Here is a 21,383-nt window from a genome sequence, read left to right as displayed (position 1 = left end):
CCCGCTCTGGAATTAGATTCTTGATTTCCTGACCCACAGACTACAATCAGTAAGGTTAGATGACAACACCTTCACAAAAATCCTCAATACTGATGCCTTACAAGGCTGCATTCACAGTCCATTACTGTCCTCCTTATACAGTCACAACTGTGTGGCCACAGTCAGTACTAACTCCATTTACAAGTTTACTGGGTCAGATCTCAAACAGTTGATGAAACAGAGTACAGGAAAGAGATAGTTTAGTGGCATGGTGTAAAGACAACAATTTCTCCCTCAATGTCAGTAAAACAAAGGAGCTGGTCATCAACTTCAAGAAGCAGAGTGGAGGACATGCCTCCACTTTCAATAGTGCTGAAGTGGAGGCTGTCAAGAGTGTCAAGTTCTTTGGAGTAAATATTGCCAGTGATCCATTTTGGTCCACCCAAGTCGACGCTACAGTTAAGAAAACACACCAATTCTCTACATTCTCAGAATGCTAAGTAAATTCAGCATGTCCACAATAACTCTTATCACTTTTTACAGATGCACCATGTACAGCATCCTGTCCTGATGCATCATAGCTTGGTATGGCAACTGCTGTGTCCAAGACCGCAAGAAATTACAGAGAATTGTGAATGCCCAGTCTATTTCGAAAACCAGTCTCCCTTCCTTTAACTCTGTCTGCTTCCTGCTGCCTCAGGAAGCAGCCAACATAATCAAAGACCCCTCCCACCCCTGTTGTACTCTCTTCTGGCCTCTTCAGTCAGGCAGAAGATGCAAAGTTTCTTCGTTGCTGTTAGCAGACTTATGAATGGATCTCTCATATGTTAAAGTTGATCTTTTTCTGCACCTTCTCTGTAGTTGTAGCACTCCTCTTCATTTGTTTCTATTTCTGGTGTACTTGTATAAGGTATGATTTGTTTGGATAGCGTGCAAAACAAAGCTTTTCATTGTATCTTGGTCAATGTGACAGTACATCAAATCAATCAAAATCAAATCAAATCAACCTAGTCACTGAATGCCACAGGAAAAAAGATCTGTTTATTCCTACTCTTTGTTTCCTGTCTGGTAGCCAATTCTCTTCCCTTTTCAGTACACTACCCCCCAATCCCATGTGCTTTAATATCCTTAAAACAAAAAAAAACATACCTAACATGGCTGTTTTTCTGCTTTAGACCCAAGAATTATATCTGTCTCCTTGAAATTATTCAATGCTTTGGTCTCAACCACCTTTTGTGGCAAAGGTTTCCACAGGTTTGTCACTCTCTGGGTGAAGAACTTTCTCATCTCAGTTAACTGTTTCAGTCATGCAATTTTTTTGAAACTGAAATCCAATCTTCTTCTTTTAATGATATAACCAATCCTGTTCAGACATTAGCATCGGTATAAAACAGGGTTCCGTTGATACAATCTTCGACACAGAAGTGTTCTTTCCATGACCTTCTCAACTCTGAGATTGACCTGTCTGTTGATGTTCCTGTTCTTGAATGTTTGTCACATGGCTTAAATATGTTTAAACTTCTGTTGGTACTGCTTTCTTGCCAAATATCACTGGCTGATATAGATTAATATTTCTTCTTATTTAAAATTATAATTGATCCCCTTATAAATGGTACAAACTCTTAAAAGTAATTTTCAATATGTTTTACAGGTTCCCCAAAACTTCCAAATAATTGACAATTTTCTTTCATGTTGCTGCTTCCAGTTCTAAGGTCATTTCAACTTAACACTGCATCTAAATTCGGTGCAAATGCTGCCCACATCAAATTTTTTACAATTAATATATAGATTGTGAACTAAACTGAATGAAATCCATTTTCCAAATGGATCAACAAGAAGGAATGAATTTTTTATTGTACTTAGGCAAAGTAATAGACTTGTTAGTTGCAATATTTCAGAAATTAACATGTTAGATTTAGCTAGCTTTGTTATTGCTGGTTCAGTTATGTTTCATGCTTTCACATTTAATACAGAATAAATTTTGCAAAGAAGATTTACATGAGAAGTAATGTTTGCACATGCATTGTACATAACTAGGTCACTTGTCATATTAAAATAAATTGTTCAGTTATGAAGCAGCAGCTACCTATATTCATTATACCCTGCAGATGGTTTTGCTACCATGAAATTATATTACTTAATGAAAAATTGTTGGCTCTGTGACATTTGTTGTTCTGAAATAAAGGAAATTATTTTTTCCTCTTTCAGGCCCATCAAAAGATGGAGCATTGGATGAAGATGATTTCACGCGGGCATTTAATGATGTGCCTACTGTACAGGTGTGTATGAAATGAAGTTTTATGGCCTTGGACTTGCCAGTTGAGCCAAATTAAGTGGTAACCACTGTCACATTTGACAATCTAAGATCTGTTTGGTCAAATGACCTTTTGTTTTGTTGATGATACTTACGTTCTTGTTGAGGATACAACTGCCAAAAGTTGAAATAAATTTTAGGGCTATTATTCAATATTTACTATTTTTCCATTACATAGAGGTGGCAAGAAACAATGTTTTGTTGGTGATTGAATGTAGTTTGTTTGTTGAAAGTTCTGCTTATCATGCAGATTTTTGGTTGTGACGGACTTAATTGAATAAACATATTCACTGAACTTTGTCTTAACTGTTCAAACTTTCTTGATAAAGCAAAATGCTGATGGTCCTTTAGCGTTTATAATAACATGATGGTAATGATAGAGAGGGACATTCTGGGCCAAGAGGTTGCAGATTGATGGCCCACACCACCTCATGGGTGCTCTGTTTTGAATTGCTAGATCTGTTATAGAGTCATAGTCATACAGCATGGCAATGGGCCCTTCAATTCAACCAGTCCATGCCGACCATGTTCCCAAACTTAAACTAGTCCCAGCTGTCTGAGCTAGAACCATATCCCACCAAACCTTTCCTATTCATGAACACAGCCAAATGTCTTTTAAATGTTGTAACTGTACCTGCATTCACCACATCCTCTGGCAGTTTATTCCACACATGACGCACTCTCTGTGGAAAGAAGTTGCCTTACATGTCCTTTTTAAATGTTTCTCCTCTCACTGTTAGCCCCCTGCTTTTGACATCTGCCACCCTAGGGAAAAGATTCTTGTCATTTACCTTATCTAAGCCCCTCCTGGTTTTATAAACCCCAGTAAAGTACCCCTTAGTCTCTTCCACTCCAGTGGAAAAATGTCTCAGCTTTTCCAGTCTGTTTTTATATCTTAAACCCTCTATTCCTGGCAACATCCTGGTAAATCGTATCTGAACCCTCTCCAGTTTAATAATATCTTTCCTCTAACAGGGCGATAAGAACTACACATAGTACTCCAGAAGTGGCCTTACCAATATCCTGTACAACCTCAACATGACATTCCCAACTCCTATACTCCAAGGTCTGAGCAATGAAGGCAAATGCCTTCTTAACCTTCCTGGTTAATGACACAATTTCAAGAATGATGTACCTGAAACTCTAGGTCTCTCTTCGACCGCACTACCCAAGGTCCTATCATTAATTATGTAAGTCCTGTCCTTGTTTGTATTACAAAATGGAATACCTCACATTTATCCAAATTAAACTGCATCTGTCACTCCACAGCCCCCTAACCCAATTGACCAAGATTTCTTTATAATCTTAGATAACATTCTTCACTGTCACAATGCCACCAATTTTGGTGTCATCTGCAAACTTATTGACCATGCTTCCGATGTGTTCATCCAAATCACTTTTCTAAATGTCAAACAGAAGTGGATCCAACACCGGTCCCTGCGGAAAGCCATTGGTCACATCTATCCATTTTAGTACAGTGATAGTGTCATACATATGATATTAGGTATTTGCAATGTGAAGATGGGACTTTGTCTCAACAGACATTGTGCAGTGGTCATTTTTGCCAAAACTGTTATGGACAAATGCATCTATGACAGACAGATTGGTGAAGATGAGGTTAAATATGTTTTTCCCTGTTGTTATTTCCTTCATCACCTGTTGCAGCTCAGAATGGGAACCTGTTTCCTTTAGGACTTGACCAGCTTGGTCCGTGGTATACTGCCAAGCCACTCCTGATGGTGGACATTCAGATATCCCACCCAGACTACTGTCTATGTCCTTGTACCTTCATGCATCTTTCAAGTGCTAGTCAACATGAAGAAATATTGATTCATCAGCCTGGCTGTGGGATTGTAGTACATGGTACTCACCAGGATCTTTCCTTGCCCACACTTGATCAGATGTGATGAGACATCATGGACTCTGACATCAATGTTAAGGATTCCTGGGGCACCTCTCTGACTGTATGCCACTGTGTAATCACCATTGGGATGATGATGTTGTCTGGTACATTGTATGAAAGGGGTAATTCTGAGACTATGACTGTGTCAGGCTCTTGCTTTTCTTTTGGCACTCGTCCCCAGATGTCAATAAGGAAGACATTTGCGTGTTGACAGGCTATGTTTTCCATTCTCACACTGAATGGTTTGCCATTTCAGAAGGAAATTAAGAATTAACTCCATTGTTTGGGTATAAAGTAGAATCATTTAGAATCTAGATTGGTTGTAGCAGTAATCACAGAGCATGGAGGAATCCAACATCAACTTGGCACAAGATTTTGTGCAAAACTTTCCATCAATCATTCCAACTGATAAAGACAGCAGCCTTCCTTCTGGAAAGGATATTAGTGAATCAAACTTATTATTTATTGCAATGGACGTTTAAGTCAAGGTGTTCATTGAATTCAAAACCAAATTCGAGGCTTGGTCTTTGGATTACTGGTCCAATGACAGTACCACAACACCATCATCTCCTCCATTGATATAAGATACAATTAGCTATCAGCTAAAATACTACTCAGAAAGGAAAGTGGTGGAGAAAATTTACACACCATATGGGTATTTTTCCCATATTGTTGACAATTCCAAGAATTTAAGCAGTGCATGACAATATGCAGTAATACCTGGACAACATTCAGGCTTGTGCTGAAGAGTGTCAAGTAATGTTTCCACTAGAGAATGACCATCTCTAACAAGATAAAATCCAGCTACTTCACCTTAACATTCAGTCACTTTGCCATCAACATTGTAGGGTTATTATTGACTGGATACTGATCTGAATCAGCCGTCTAAATACTATGGCTGGAAGAACAGATCAGAAACTGGGACTTTTTAAAAAAAAAACTTATTCAGGGGATGTGGGCTTTGCTGGCTGAGTCAGCATTTATTGTCCATCCCTAATTGTGATTGAGGTAGTGATAATAAGCTGTCTTCCTGAATTGAAGTAACCCATTTGGTGTGAGTATACCTATAATGCTGTTAGGAAGGGAATTCCATGTCTTTAACCCAGCAACAGTGATATATTTTCAAGTCAAGCTGGGGAGTTCTCAGAAAGGAGTGGCGATGGTCCCATATATCTCCTACCTTTGCTCTTATAGGTGGTGGTGATGATGATGATGGAAGGTGCCTTCTTTGAAGCTTTAGTGAATTTCTGCAGTGCATCTTATAGATGACACACACTGCGTAGGTGGTAGAGGGAGTATATGTGCATGTTGTTACGACATGGGGTAAATCCCCAGCGAATTTAAACCCGACGCAGAAAAGATTCACCCCATGCTGTAATCTGAAAATTTAAGAGGCAAAGAACTATCCCAAAAGTTGCTATTTAAACTAAAAATTTACAAGTGTAGTTTTTAAAAAAATTAACAGAGAATAATTAACAACTATTCACAACTCATTTATCTAAACCTATCTTTTACTTTCCCTTACATAATACTGTACGATAAACCCCTGATTAAGAATTACAGAAAAATTCAAATTTCAAATCCAGTCAGCTTGTTGAATCTTCTATTTGTGTCTTCCTCTGTACTATTTTCTTCTTGTTAGGGTTTTCTGTTTCACAGGACATTGATAGATAAAGGTACCTTTAAGAGAGCTATTCTCCATGTAGTCTGCATATATTGTTTACTTGGCAGGTCTTCCATCAACTGTTCACTTTTTCCCAGTCTTGTATCCCAATGCATCAGAATGTTTCATTGGTTTTTAATATTGTCAATATCCTAAATTCAAACTTGATTGGAGGTTGGTATTTTGAGGTATAATTTAAACTGATTGGCTGAATTCAAATTTGTTTTTATTTGTCTCATAGCTACTCAGCCAGTGCTAGCTGCTGGACTAAATATTACATTGTAAATTCTCCAGCACTCTCTGTGCTTGCTAAGTTCTTCACTCTCTTAAAGGTACAGTACACTTCTACACCTTCATAACAGTTGCTTGTCCTGAGTGCTATCAAACATCTTATTGAAGCTGTAAGAAAGTGTGGTATATTCCATCACACTCCTGATTTGTATTTTGTAGATGGATTTAAGCCTTGGCATGTTATGCAGTAAGTTACTCACTGTAAGGTTCCTAGCCTCTGACATGCTCTTGCTGCCACCGTATATATGTGGCTGGCCCACTTTAGTTTCCAACAATGGTAAGTCCCAGGACGTTGTTAGTATAGATATTCAACAAGGGTAATGCATTGAATGACAACGAGTGGTGGTGATCATTGCCTGGCACTGGTACTGACCCTCAATAAAAATATGGAATTAAGAGTCCAAGAATTACCATGAAACTAAAATCAATCTGCTTTACTAATATTCTTTAGGGAAAGAAACTATTGTCCTTGCCTGGTCTGGCCTGCAGATCCATAGCACATGGCTGAGCATGCTTCTCCATACAGTTAGAAATGCACATGCTAAGAATGAAGGACAAGTCTCTGTCATCCTTCCACATTCAGGTTCAGCATGTGCAGCAACTTGGTAAAGGTAGTGCGCCAGCTACATGACTATCATGTGTCAGTGCTCCTCCAGTCTTTCTACCTCAGACCCACATCTAATCCTCATCTTCTCAGTGCAATCAACAGGCCATTATTACATTGACATGACGTGTGATTTGTGTTGCTCTCACAACACCCTTGCACAAGTAATGATCCTCTTCAGCCATTGTTTGTCTTTGTAATATTATTGCTGCTAACTTCAAAATCGGATCTGGCAGCATCTGTGGAGAGAAAGCAAAGATGGCAATCCTCAGTTTTCAAACACCAGTGGGATGTTGCAAATTGTCTTTTTTTTAATAATATATTTTTATTAAGAAAAAATAGATTTTTAAAATATTACAACATGTACAAAACAATGCAATGCAAAACAGTACAAAAATAAACCCAAATAAAAAAAAATCCCCAACCCACCCTCCTGTACAAACGTATAAACGTATCTAGAAAAATATAAAATTTAAAAAACCTAAACTAGCTATTTAACTAAATTAATAAATAACCAACAACAAACACATAAATAGTAATAACTCAGTCCAGCCAAACAAAACACTCATACATTCACAGTTCCTCCTCCTTGGATATTGGACTCGTGAAACACAATCAGTATGACTATATAAAAGCCCTTATTAGTGTGGCAGATAAATCTGCGTCCAGGTATTCCAAAAAGGGCTGCCATGTCTTGTAAAAGTTCTCAGTTTTGTGATGTACCATATTGATGAGAAAATCCAGGGGAATATGCTCCATAACAATCTTCCGCCAACCCGACAACCGAACAAGATATTCTTCCTTGCACAGAACGTGAGAATATTGAAAAGTTGTTTTCTTATGCACGTCTGTAGGAAATACAGTAGGTAGGCCCGAAAGGAGAGTGATAGGGTCCTTCTCCACCAATACACCCAAAATCCTCTCCCTTGCGCCCGCCACAGGATTCCAATATGTTTGAAGCCAATCGCAAGACCAAAGACAATGGGTAAGAGTGCCCGTGCAGACCTTGTACTTGGGACATGCTAAAGATACCCCTGATGTAAATTTTGACAAACGGTCTGGAGCCAAGTGGACCCTGGGGAGACTCTTCAACTGTAAAGCATGGGTCCTATTGCAAATTGATATCTTCCTTGTATTCTCCTAAATATCCTCCCATGCCTCTGAGGAAACTTCAACACCTAGCTCTCTTTCCCACATCTTGCAGAGTTGATCAGACTCATCTGAGGTGGCATCTCCCAATTGATGATATAAAGTCCTGACAGAGAGCGTACACTTAGCCCTTAGCACCCCCCTCTCTATGTCAGATTTGCAGAGATCAGTCAAAAGTGTGCTTTTTTAAAAATAAAATCCCTAACTTGAAAAAAACGAAAGAGGTCTCTATTAGGTAACTCGTACTTCCATACTAACTTATCAAAAAACATCATTATGTCTCCCTCAGATAAATTGCCCATGCAAGACATACCCCTAGCTGCCCAACGTTTAAATCCTGAATCTGTCATACCCGGTTAAAAACTCAGCGTATCCACTAAAGGTGTAAACAAGGATGTTTTGCCAATATTGCCTTCCCTCTGTCGAATTGCCTCCATACTTTAACAGTATTGATGACTATTGGGTTATGGCAATATTCCCTAACTGTCCTCATCTTGTCCAAAAACAGCAAACAGGTACCTTGCCGGGGAGGCTTCGATATCTGAGCTGAAAATGTGTTGCTGGAAAAGCGCAGCAGGTCAGGCAGCATCCAAGGAGCATGCGAATTTGAAACGTTGATTCTCCTGCTCCTTGGATGCTGCCTGACCTGCTGCGCTTTTCCAGCAACACATTTTCAGCTGTGATCCCCAGCATCTGCAGTCCTCACTTTCTCCTAGAAGGCTTCGATATCTAGCCATATTGAAAGAGGATCCCCACAAACCCAATCACTCACATTGGTCAAAAGCAAGCTGAATTGGTCATTTTTAATGTCTGAAAGGTCTACACCTCCCCCCCCCCCAAATCTGTGAGGCAACTGCAGTTGGTTAATTTAATGAGGGGCCGCTTACGATGCCAAATAAAGGAACTGAATCAGCTGTTCAGTCTTCTAAGTATTTGTTTATTGAAAATCAGGGGGAGCATCCGTATAGGGTGTAGCAAACGAGGGAGAATATTCATCTTTAATAAGCACTATCCGAACCAACCAATAGACTGGAAGTGCCTCCAATCTTTGAAGATCTTGTTTAATTTTTCCAAATAATTGAATCAAATTGGCTTTAAACAGCCAATCCAGAACTGGAGTGATGAATATGCCCAAATACACAAAATCCCCCTGTGACCACCTAAATGGGAATCTATAGTCACCCTGAAGAGCAAGCTCCTTTGTAAGACCACCCACAGGCATAGCCTTTGATTTAGCAAAATTAATCTTATACCCTGAAAAAGTGCCAAATGCGTGAATGCATTGTATCAGCCGAGGCACTGAACCTGCTGGATTTGTCAAACAAATTAGGACATCGTCTGCATATAACGACACAATGAGATCTTATGTAATTTTGATCCAACACCCGGATCTGATATATTGGATCCCCACGAATGGCCTCTGCCAATTGTTCAATCACTAACACAGCCCTGCCGGCTGCCCCTAAAGATATTAAAATTGCTTGATCGTAACCCGTTGGTAATGACCGCCGCGAGAGCTACACTATAGAGAACCTTTACCCATCTTATGAAGACTTCGTCCAAACCAAACCACTCTAGAATATAAAAAAGGTACGGCCACACAACCTGGTCAAACGCTTTCTCTACATGTAAAGAAATCATCAATCCCTGTATTGACTGCTGTTGGCATGCTTGAATTATGTTAAGCAGCCTCCTAACATTATTGGAGGATCTATGGCCCTTTATAAAGCCCATGAGAGGGTTGCACAGCCTCCAGCCTTAATGCAAGTGCCTTAGAGAGGATTTTAAAGTCCACATTTAAGAGCGAGATGGGCCTGTAAGAAGCACATTCTTCCGGCTTCTTCCCTTTTTTAAGGATAAGTGAAATATTGGCCTCTCTCAGAGATGGTGGGAGACAATTATGACTGTATGAGTCATTAAACATATTCAGCACTGGGCCTGACAGTATACTTATGAATTCCTTATAGAATTCACTGGGAGGTCCATAAGGACCGGGCTTCTTTCCGCTCTGAAGCTGCCTCACAGCATCGTGCACTTTTTGCTCTGATAATAGGACATTGAGAGAGGACTGTTGTTCGGGAGTCACACCGAAGAGCTTCAGATCTCTAAAAAAAGTATTCCATTTTGGCCTGGCCCTCCTCACAATCCTCATATTGGTATAACTTAGAGTAAAATTTGTGGAATGCCACATTAATCTTTTTAGAATCACATGTTAGGTTCCCAGACCCCTCCCTAAACGCCGTAACGGTTTGTGGGACACTCCTCTTTCTGGCAAGGTATGCTAAGTATTTGCCTGGCTTGTCAACAGCTCTTTCTTTGCCATCTGCATGAGCACAGACTTTAGTGCAGGCTGCAGTGCTGTAATCCTCTGTAGTTTAACCAACAAGGATTTGTCAAAGTAGGCCTTCTCGGTTGCCTTCAACCGTGCTTCAAGGAGACATTGCTGCTCACCCTTCTGCCGCTTCCTACTGGTGGAATGTGAAATAATTAACCCCTTATCATAGGCTTTGGCAGTTTCCCAGACAATAGATGAGCTATCAACCGAGCCTATGTTGATGTCTAGGAATGCCCGAAATTCCCTAGAGAAATACTTCACAAACTTACTATCCATGAGCATAAAAGGATCCATTCGCCAGTACCTTGAATCCACTATAACGTCCTTAGTCTTAACCATAAGGTACACTGGAGCATTACCAATTGTACAAAATGCCACCAGATCCAAGGTTACCACAGTGGTCAGAAAAAAAATCAATCCTCGTGTGACATCTGTGTAGATTGGAGAAGAATGTGAAATCACTACCTTAGGGCGGAGTTGCCTCCAGACGTCCACCAACCCTAATTCCCCACACAGATCCACTAACTGTTTAGTTTGTACAGAGGGTATCGAGGGACCTTTGGGTAACATGTCTACTGTGGGATCCATGAGACAGTTAAAATCTCCCCGATAATGATGTGCCGGGACTCGAGACTGATCAATTTAGAAAAAGCATCTCCCAAAAATTTAAGGGGATGAGCTGGGGGACTGAATCCCAAGCTCCCTCAGTCTCCTCTTGATACCGTTCATAAGATTTACGTTTCTAGATCACCGTTGCTGAAAAGTCCTGAAAAAGCATGATCTTAGAGCCCTCGTAAATTAGGGCCTTCGAATCCTTCCCCTGGACTCTGGAAGCCTCTATGATCTCTCCTTATCCCGGTAATGATGGAACCACATCAGGAGACGACGAGGACGTTGTCCCAGACCCGATCTCCACGCTGCGACCCAATAAGCCCTCTCTATCTTCAATCCTCTCATGCCAGCCTCCAAGTCAAGGAATTTCAGAAGCCAGTCCTCAACAAATTCTGCAAGCCGCTCACCTTCCTTACCCTCAGACAGACCGATGATCCAAATGTTTTTTCTCCTGCCCCTGTTTTCAAGATCATCCACTTGGTCAAGCAAAATATGGACCTGCGTCTTCAGGGCTTGGATCTCATCCTTGGATGAATTGGCATCAACTTCCACCACTGTGACCCTGTGCTGCATCTCATACGTCCTCTTCTCCAGGTCTCCTAGCTGCGGCTCATGTTTCTGCAGCATGAGAGAAATTGGAGTCAGCTTTTCTTCAATTTGCTTCCCCAGCATCTCATGAGTCTTCAAGAGCTGGTTCACCAGATCCTGGAGAGTAATCAGCTTCGCGGCTGCTGCAGGCTGAACTGCTAGACCCGGCCTCAGATGCTCCTCCTTTTTTCGGCATCTCTGGATGGCTGAAAATAAAGGTAAGTTAATTTTTACACGTTTCTTGGGACTCCACGATCTTTCCAGAGCTCCACGAAATCCCGATGACCTGGGTTGGGTAGGTTAAAGGACGTTCCGCTCCTGCTGCGATGCGAAGCTCTGCAGTGCAATCTTCTTAGATCGCTGCCATCTGAGATCCCCTGCAAATTGTCTTTGATGAGCATGTGACCTTTAAGCATAGCAAATAGCGAATGAAATTATTGCAAATTAAATGTTGCTGGAGTTTGTAAACAGCTGCTTCATCAATGAATATGGATCCTGAGCTTTTGCCCATCAAAGTGACATTGACTCCACCAACCCGGACATTGTTCCAGCCGGTTTCTAGTACTTTGCATTTCAAGAACTGACAGAGAATGCAGCTTGTGGTGGACACTGGCGGCATCAGACCCCATCTGGTCGCCAGTACAACCCGAAACTTCAGTATCCCCTTTTCCTTGCACTACCCCACAGCCCATATGGAGACCCCGCAATATTGAACTTTGCCTAAAACTGTCCTAACTACCCCTTACTGCAACTTAGTGATGTCTACTTTACACATCTATGTACTCCTGTGAAGGCCACAATAGTGGTCACTGCCACCCTCTACCTCGTTTGGAGCACGCAATGAGCTGAATCCACCAGGTACCCACACTGATTTCCATTTCAAATTTCCTTAGTGTTGAGTTTGTTTGGCAAGATTGGTAATTAGATTAGATTTCCAACAGTATGGAAACAGGCCCTTCAGCCCAACAAGTCCACACTGACCCTCCGAAGAATAACCCACCTAGACCCATTCCCCTACCCTACATTTACTCCTGACTCGCACCAAACACAATGGGCAATTCACCTAACCTGCACATCTTTGGATTGTGGGAGGAAACCAGAGCACCCAGAGGAAACCCATGCAGACATGGGGAGAATGTGCAAACTCCACACAGACAGTTGCCTGAAGTTGAAGTTGAACCTGGGTTCCTGTGAGGCAGCAGTGCTAGCCACTGAGCCATCGTGCCTCCCCCCATAGAAAGCTGGATGTTAATGAGGTGAGTTGAACTGTCAATAAGTCATTGAACAAACTAAAATTCCTCTTACTTGGCAACTGACCACTGCCTCACAAGAAACACACCTCGCTGCTCATAAAAAGCATAGAAGATGAAGCAAAATGATTCTGACGTCAAGATGTGCCTCACTGGACTTGTCATCCAATTCTGCCACAAATCTTGCCGTAGCCCACATCGCTCAGACCCCCTGTAAGATTCTGCTCATTGCTTTTAATGAGGCTTCTTCTCAAAATCTCTGTGATGGGTTCTTAAGTGAAGAAGTATTTATTAGTTTTCTTGTAGAACAAGGAGGGAAATGGTGCCCTTTAGCTTGGGAAGTGTAAAAAAAACGCGTAGAAAATTCAACAAAAATCTGGAATTGAGAATTTAATGGTGACCGTGGATCTACTGTTGATTATTAGAAAAACCCATCTGGCTCATGACTGCCATTTAAGGAAGCAAGCTGCCATCCTTACCTGGTTTGGCCTATATGTGACTCCAAACCCATAGCAATGTGGTTGACTCTTAACTGCTGTATGGGAAACTAGGGATAGACAATAAATGCAGGCCTAACCAGTGATCCCCTCATCTCATGAATGAATGATCTTTAAAAACCCAGTATCTTATTGTAGAAACTCTTGCCTTTGGTGAGGTGGTGCATGTAGCATTTTTCTTAAACAAAAATGGAAGAAATTGAGGGTTACAGTATGATATAAGTTTGCATTATATAGTACATACTCTGCAAAACATGTAAATGAAAAATAACTGAATTTTTATTGCAGTTTTAATATAGATGCTGGGGAATGCAGAAATCTACTTGAAATGCATAAATAGCAGTGGTGAGCTGTCCAATTATTTCACAAAGAAAGGACCAAACTCTTAAGAAACTAAAACAAAGAATTGTGGGTGCTGGAAATCTGAAACACAAATGGAAATTGCTGGAGGAACTAAGCAGATCTGGCAGCATCTGTGGAGAGAAAGCAATGTTAAAATTTTGGATCCAGTGACCCTTCTTCAGAACTGACCTTCTTATTCCATAAGCTTTAACATTTCTCATAAGTTTATAATGTGTTATTATAACAAACATCTCCTGAAAGTCCATGAACCACCACAATTGCACAACTGAAGAACGGTCATTGGACTCAAAATATTCAATCTGCTACCACACTTCCATGAACCTGATTCACTGATGTGCTATTTTTACATTTTTTTATTTCTCCTGTGACACTTCACTTGCCTCTGCTCACATCACTATATTGGTTTGTCATTTCATCTTCTTTTTGGATTTCTCATCTTCTACAAACCCATCGACTCCCACAGCTACTTGCACTACACCTCCTCCCACTCTGCCTCCTGTAAATTGGGAATTCCTTATTCCCCCTCCGCCCCTGCCACATCTGCTCCCACGAGGACCAGTTCCACCACAGAATACCCCAGATGGCCTCCTCCTTTAAAGACTATAATTTCCCCTCTCACATGGTTGACGATGCCCTCCAGAGCATTTCATCCACGTCCCATACCTCCACCCTCGAACCTGCCCCCTCCAACCACAACAAGGACAAAACACCCCCCGGTCCTCACCTTCCACCCCACCAACCTCCATATACATTGCATCATCCTCCGCCATTTCCGCCACCTATAAACGGAGATATATTTCCCTCTCCAATCCTATCCACTTTCCATAAAGACCATTCCCTCTGTGACTCCTCGTCAGGTCCACACCTCCCACCAACCTACCCTCCCCTCCCGGCACCTTCCCCTGCCACTGCAGGAATTGCAAAATCTGCACCAGAATTGCAAACCCTGCGCCCACACCTTCCCCCTTACCTCTGTCCAAGGCTCCAACGGAGCCTTCCAAATCCATCGAATTATTTGTACTTCCACATTTGTCATTTACTGTATCTGTTACTCCCAATCGGTCTCCCAATTGGGGAGACAGGATGCCTACTCGCAGACCGTTTCAGAGAACATCTCCATTACATCTGCACCAACCAACCCCACCGCTACATGGCCGAACACTTCAACTCCCCCTCCCACTCCGCCAAGGACATGCAGGTCCTGGGCTACCTCCATCCCCACTCCCTAAACACCCGACGCCTGGAGGAACAATGCCTCATCTTCCATCTTGGTACCCTCCAACCCCACGGCATCAATGTGGATTTCACCAGTTTCCTCATTTCCCATGCCCCTTCCTTTTCCCAGTTCCAACCTTCCAACTTGGCTCTGCCCTCAAAACCTGTCCTGTCCAACTTCCTTCCCACCTATCCGCTGCACCCTCCTCTCTGACCTATCACCATTACCCCCACCTCCATCTACCTATTACAATCTTAGCCACCTTCCCCCACAGCCCCACCCCCCTCACATTTATCTCTGCACCCCCTCAGCTAACAGCCTCATTCCTGATGAAGAGCTTTTGCCCGAAATGTCAATTCTCCTGCTCCTCAGATGCTGCCTGACCTGCTGTGCATTTCCAGCATCACACTCTTGACTCTAGCTACAGGCACTCTATTCACAAGTTAACTTTGAACTCAAAGTCCTCCAAATACAGAGGAATTCAATTATTCGAACAAGATGGGTGAGCACTCTTTCATTCAGATAATTGAGTATTTGGTTAATTGATTTCCTCTGGGCCTCAGAGTTTTATGTGAAGTCCGGTCCCCGTTCAGGAAATGAGGCAAAAGCACACTGCACGTGAAATCCCACCCACACCGCCTGCCCGCCCCCAACCCCATCTAACACCGCCCCCCCCATCCACTCCCACCACATGCCCTTGCCACCCCAACCCAGTCCAATTCCACCCACCCACAACCCATACCAACACCATGCCCCCATTCGCTCCCCCCATCCAACACCACCCTACATCCGCTCCTGCCCGCCCCCAACCCCTCACCCCAGTCCATCCCCACCCCCGTCCGACCTGTGCCCCCTCCCCCGTCCGTCCCCACTGCTGGGGCAGCTGGACTGTACACCGACAGTAAGACTACTGCTGCCTTTGAGGGGTAAGTCTCCAAACAGCGCGTGCACACACAACAACTTTTTTGACAGGTTCCACCTCTGCCAGTACAGAACAATGTTGAAGAGATTGTCTATGGGGGGGTGGGTGGGGTAGGGTTCATCCCTATGTAGATCTCCAGGGAAAGTGTGAGGTGGGGGGAGAGAGAGAGGGAGGGTAGGGGGTCAGTCATTTGGAGATGGTGCCTGGACCTTCCAGGACTGTTCCCGGCAGCATTTCAGTGAGCCAAGACCATTTTTAATCATTGTAAACAAAAGACTTAATTAGGGTTGAAACAGCTCTTTGACATAATGTTTCTGCTGGGGCCTTGAGATCCCCTTTGAACAATTCGATATTCGGATAATTGATATTCTGATAATCGAGGTTCCTCTGTATCTTCAAATCATAGTATGTATTTAGATATAATCTAAGTTGTCTTATATTGTCATAGCTGCTGCCTTCTATAGCAAGACTACATACCAAATCTGTCTTGAGAGACATTGAGTGAATTGTAAGGGCATTTCTCTGAGCCTAATTCCTGAGTGTTCGCTTGTTAAAATTTAATATTTGGAATAAGTAATTTTGTTCTGGTCAGCAGTGCAATTGTTACCAATTGTTTTGATGCAAGATAATGTATTTTCTGTGAGACAAATCTCTCAGTAAACATTATGTTTTTTCTGAAATGCTTTCCCTTTTCGACATGTCTTTCAGATTTTTTCCAATAGAGAACTTGAAGAAACACTGAACAAAATAAGAGAAATACTGTCTGATGATAAGCATGACTGGGATCAGCGAGCCAATGCAGTAAGTTATGTCAGTGCATGTGTGTAGGATATTTTTATGCTGACATGCAAAAATGTTTTCTTGCACACTGTTAAAGGTCATGATGGAAATATTGATTGTATTAAAGACAACTTCTGGGTAGAATAGCTGACTTCATCTCTGGGATTTCACAACACTGTTCATCTTTGTGGCTTATTATTTGCCTTAAGCAAGCATGATTTGACTGTGATCTCAGAATTGTCAGACTGTAATTTAATCATTTGGGCACTTTAATGTCATTGTTTTTATTTACTTATGGTATATAAGCATCTTTTTATTGCTGACTCCAGTTGCTCTTGAAAAGGTACTGCCGCCTTGAGCCACTGTAAGTCATGGGATGTAGGAACACTCACAGTCCGGTTAGGAGGGAGTTCCAGGACCTTGACCAAGCGACAGTGAAGAAGCGAAGATATAGTTCCAAGTCAAGATGATGTGTGACTTGGAGAGGATGTGTAGGTGGTCCCAAATATCTGCTACCTTTTATCCACACTGGCAGAAGTTATTGATTTGGGAGGTCCGAAGGAGGGTACTAAGCTCTAAGGAGCTTTATGTGAATTCCTGTCATGCATGATGTGGGTGCAATGGTGGTGGATATGATTGCCAAATGTTGTGGATGTAGTTCAAATGTCTTGAATGTTGTTGGTGATGCAATCTTTTGGCCAAGAGGAAGTATTCAATCACACTACTGACTTGATTATGTGGAATAGCACTGGAGGGACTGCTTAAGGAACATAATTTCTCACCTCTGTCCTGCTCGTGAAGTCACATTATTTACATTATTGATCAAATTTAGTTTCTGGTTCCCTGGAGAAGTTGACAGTAAGGGATTCGTTCGGGACCTGGAATCATTCAAGATGGTAACTCACCACCAACTCTACAAGGCCATTTAGGGTTTGGCAATAAATACTGACTAGCCAGTGTTACATGCATCTCTTGAGAAATTTGTTTTAAAATATTGATAGTAGTGCCAATGAATATGAAAGAAAGTTGGTTAGAATCTCTCTTGCTGAAAATGTTCATTGCTTGGTGCTTGATCTGTAAACGCTTCTTGCCACTTTGGAGCTCAAGCCTTGATGTTGGTTTGCAACAACTAGAATCTTCCTCTCTGCTTGGTGGCAGGAGTTCTTCCTGATTGCAATTGACTCCAGTTTTGCTAGGGTACCTTGATGCCATACTGAGTTTAATGCTGTCTTGATGTCAAGGGTAGTCACTCTCACCCCACTGTTTAGCAGTTCAGCTGTTATGGTCGCTTTTGAAACAGGTTAGCAAGATTAGATTTCATGGAATCCAGGGAGAACTAGCCATTTGGATACGGAACTGGCTGAAAGGTTGAAGACAGAGGGTGGTGGTGGAGGGGTGTTTTTCAGAGTGGAGGCCTGTGACCAGTGGAGTGCCACAAGGATCGGTGCTGGGTCCACTACTTTTCATTATTAAATAAGTGATTTGGATGTGAGCATAAGAGGTATAGTTAGTAAACTTGCAGATGACACCAACCTTTGAGGTGTAGTGGACAATGAAGAAGCTTACCTCTGATTACAACGGGATCTTGATCAGGTGGGCTAATGGACTGAGAAGTGGCAGATGGAGTTTAATTTAGATAAATGCGAGGTGCTACATTTTGGGAAAGCAAATCTTAGCAGGACCTATACACTTAATAGTAAGGTGCTGGCAGGTGTTGCTAAATAGACCTTAGAGTGCAGGTTCATAGCCCCAGATAGATAGGATAGTGAAGAAGGCATTTGATACGCTTTCCTTCATGGGTCAGAGTATTGAGTACAGGAGCTTGGAGATCATGTTGCAGCTGTGCAGGACGCTGGTGAGGCCCCTTTTGGAATATTGAGTGCAATTCTTGTCTCCTTCCTGTCAGAAGGATGTTGTGAAACTTGACAGGGTTCAGAAAAGATTTACAAGAATGTTGCCATGAGGATTTGAGCTATTGGGAGAGGTTGAATACGCTGGGGCTGTTTTCCCTGGGCGTCGGAGGCCGAGGGGTGACCTCATAGAGGTTTAATAAAATCATGAGGGGCATGAATAGGGTAAACAGACAAGGTCTTTTCCCTGGGCTGGGGGAGTCCAGAACTAGAGAGCATAGGTTTACGGTGAGAGGGTAACGATACAAAAGAGACCTAAGGGGCAACGTTTTCACACAGAGGGTGGTACTTGTATGGAATGAACTGCCAGAGGAAGTGGTAGAGGCTAGTGCAATTGCAACATTTAAAAGACATCTGGATGGGTATATGAATAGGAAGGGTTTGGAGGAATATGGGCCAGGTGCTGGTAGGTGGGACTAGATTAGGTTGGGATATCTGGTCGGCATGGACAGGTTGGACCGAAGGGTCTGTTTCCGTGCTGTACACCTCTGTGACTCTATAATACTGTCATGAGGATTGGAGTTTAATTTCATTAATTAAATGAAAGGTATTGCACTTTGGAAAAGCAAATCAGAGAGGACTTATATACTTAATGGTAAGGTCCTGGGGAGTGTTGCTGAACAAAGTGACCTTAGAGTGCAGGTTCATAGTTCCTTGAAAGTAGAGTCACAGGTAGATAGGATAGTGAAGAAGGCGATTGGTCTGCTTTTCTTTATTGGTCAGTGCATTGAATATAGGAGTTGGGAGGTCGTGTTGCGGCTGTACAGGATATTGATTAGGCCACGTTTGGAATATAGCGTGCAATTCTATTCTCCTTCCTATCGGAAGGATGTCATGAAACTTGAAAGGATTCAGAAAAGATTTCCAAGTATGTTGCCAGGGTTGGTGGATTTGAGCTATAGGGAGAGGCTGAACAGGCTGGGGCTGTTTTCCCTGGAGCGTTGGAGACTGAGGGGTGATCTTGTCGTGGTTTATAAAATCATGAGGAGCATGGATAGTACAAATAGACAAAATCTTTTCCCTGGGGTGGGTGAGTCCAGAACTAGAGGGCATAGATTTAGGGTGAGAGGGGAAAGATATAAATGGGATCTAAGGAGCAACATTTCCACACAAAAGGTGATGCATGTATGGAATGAGCTGCCAGAGGAAGTGGTGGAGCATTTAAAAGGCATCTAGATGGGTATATGAGTAGGAAGGGTTTAGTGGGATATAAGTGCTGACAAATGGGACTAGATTAGGTTAGGATATCTGGTTGGCATGAATGAGTTGGACCGAAGGGTCTGTTTCCGTGCTGTACACCTCTATGACTGTATACTGTCAGGAGATGAATGGCTTTGGTGGAGCCTAAACTGATGGTTGTTACCCAAGTTGTTATTGAACAAGTGCTGCTTGATCAAACTGTTCACAACCCCTCCCTCATTTTGGTGATTATAAAAAAATAGACTGATCAGGCAACACTGGCTAGGTTGGATTTGCACTGCTTTTGTGGACAAGGCATACCAGGCAGTTTTCCACTTTGCAGGTTAGATGTTATTATATTTGGAACCATTAATAAAACACGAGGTAGATGGAGGGTAAACTCAAACAAGGAATGTGTGCTGTTAGGTCCAATCGGTTTTATACGGTGTTCCTAGTTCCTCCCTCCCGATCACCTATCTCCCTTTCTCAAATGGGTAACATCCTCCCAACTACATACATAACAGATACAAGTGTTGTACTAGAACAACATAGCTAGGGGCATGACTAATTCTGAAGTATAACTTTTAATACCCACTGTAATTCAAAGTCAAGAGCCTTTTGTGGCATCCCATGCAGATTAAAATAATCAGTTAATTTAGTCAAACCAAGGATTAATTCTGTTGTTGTCTTGATCTGTCCAATTCAGCTACTTAACTGTTAAACACACTAAATCATCAGTAAAACAAGTGTACAGGTGATTGAAAACTTTTCCTTTTTCTCCAGCTCAAGAAAATTCGATCACTCCTGATTGCTGGAGCTACAGAATACGATTGTTTTTTTCAACACTTAAGATTATTGGAAGGAGCTTTTAAATTGTCTGCTAGAGATCTCCGCTCACAAGTAGTCAGGGAAGCTTGCATTACTGTGGCGTAAGTATTGTTGGAAGTTCACTTCAACCTATTGTATATATTTTAAAGAATCTTTGAATTGTTACAATAAGAAAATGCGGTGAAATTCTGTTATCTACTGGATACAAAATTATTTCAGAAACATCCTCACCAGTCTAATCTGTTGAGCTTTCTTTACCATGCCTGTATTACAAATGCAAACATTTATTTGAAGAACCCTTTGTGACAATTAAGATCTGTAAAACAGCAGTTGTTGGAGTTTGAGTAGTCTCTCAAAATATGGCAAGGCCAGTGGCTGTAATTCTACCAACTCACCCCAGCAAATCAGTATTTCTTTTTACAAGTGTAAGCACCTTTTTACAATGTGATAAGAGTTAATGAGTATCAATTAGTCTTTCTGGTGCCAAATGTTAACTGTCATATGTAAGGAAACTTATTCCATTAGGTTTTGGTTTTTAGGAGGTAATTTCAAAGTAGCTGCATAGAAAAATATATTGTTGCTTCTTACACTCTCAATTCAATCTTTCATTATCTGATTTGACCTTAAATCCTCCTTTACTTCACCTTCCTTTTCTATCCATCCTATTTAAACCAGAGGTCTAAAATCTCGTTATTGAAGTGTTGGGTTTTTTTGTTCAAAAGAGTCCTAAATATTGTATTTAGCTTGCATTTGGCAACCTTATCGGCATTTTGTTTTGTGTGGAAGGGTGTGATGACATGTCAACCTTTTTTTAAATTGAAGTCAGATTTCACCATCTACTGTGATCAGATTCAAACCCATGTCTCCAGGACATTAGCCTGGGGTTCTGGGTCCCTTGTCCAATGACCGCAATGCTACCAGACTATAGGCGGATGCTACAGCAAATTCTGGCTCACTGCACTGATGTGATTTTGAAATAGTTTAATACTTATTGAATTTG

The 21,383-nt window shown here is 41.9% G+C and overlaps 1 protein-coding gene across 8 annotated transcripts in view; it reads left to right on the top strand.

Annotated features, from left to right (window-relative positions):
• The window catches only part of clasp2 (cytoplasmic linker associated protein 2), a 332,562-nt gene that overhangs the window by 112,817 nt on the left and 198,362 nt on the right, over window positions 1–21,383 (top strand). For all 8 annotated transcript variants that reach the window (XM_060822878.1, XM_060822864.1, XM_060822868.1 and 5 more), the window contains exons 9-11: window positions 2,188–2,258; window positions 16,395–16,487; window positions 20,339–20,484. In XM_060822878.1, coding sequence (XP_060678861.1) covers window positions 2,188–2,258; window positions 16,395–16,487; window positions 20,339–20,484 — 310 coding nt within the window. The remainder of the gene's footprint in view (window positions 1–2,187; window positions 2,259–16,394; window positions 16,488–20,338; window positions 20,485–21,383) is intronic.

This window comes from Hemiscyllium ocellatum, chromosome 4, assembly GCF_020745735.1.
Source record: "Hemiscyllium ocellatum isolate sHemOce1 chromosome 4, sHemOce1.pat.X.cur, whole genome shotgun sequence".
NCBI lineage: Eukaryota > Metazoa > Chordata > Chondrichthyes > Orectolobiformes > Hemiscylliidae > Hemiscyllium > Hemiscyllium ocellatum.
This window is presented reverse-complemented; position numbering and strand designations above follow the sequence as displayed.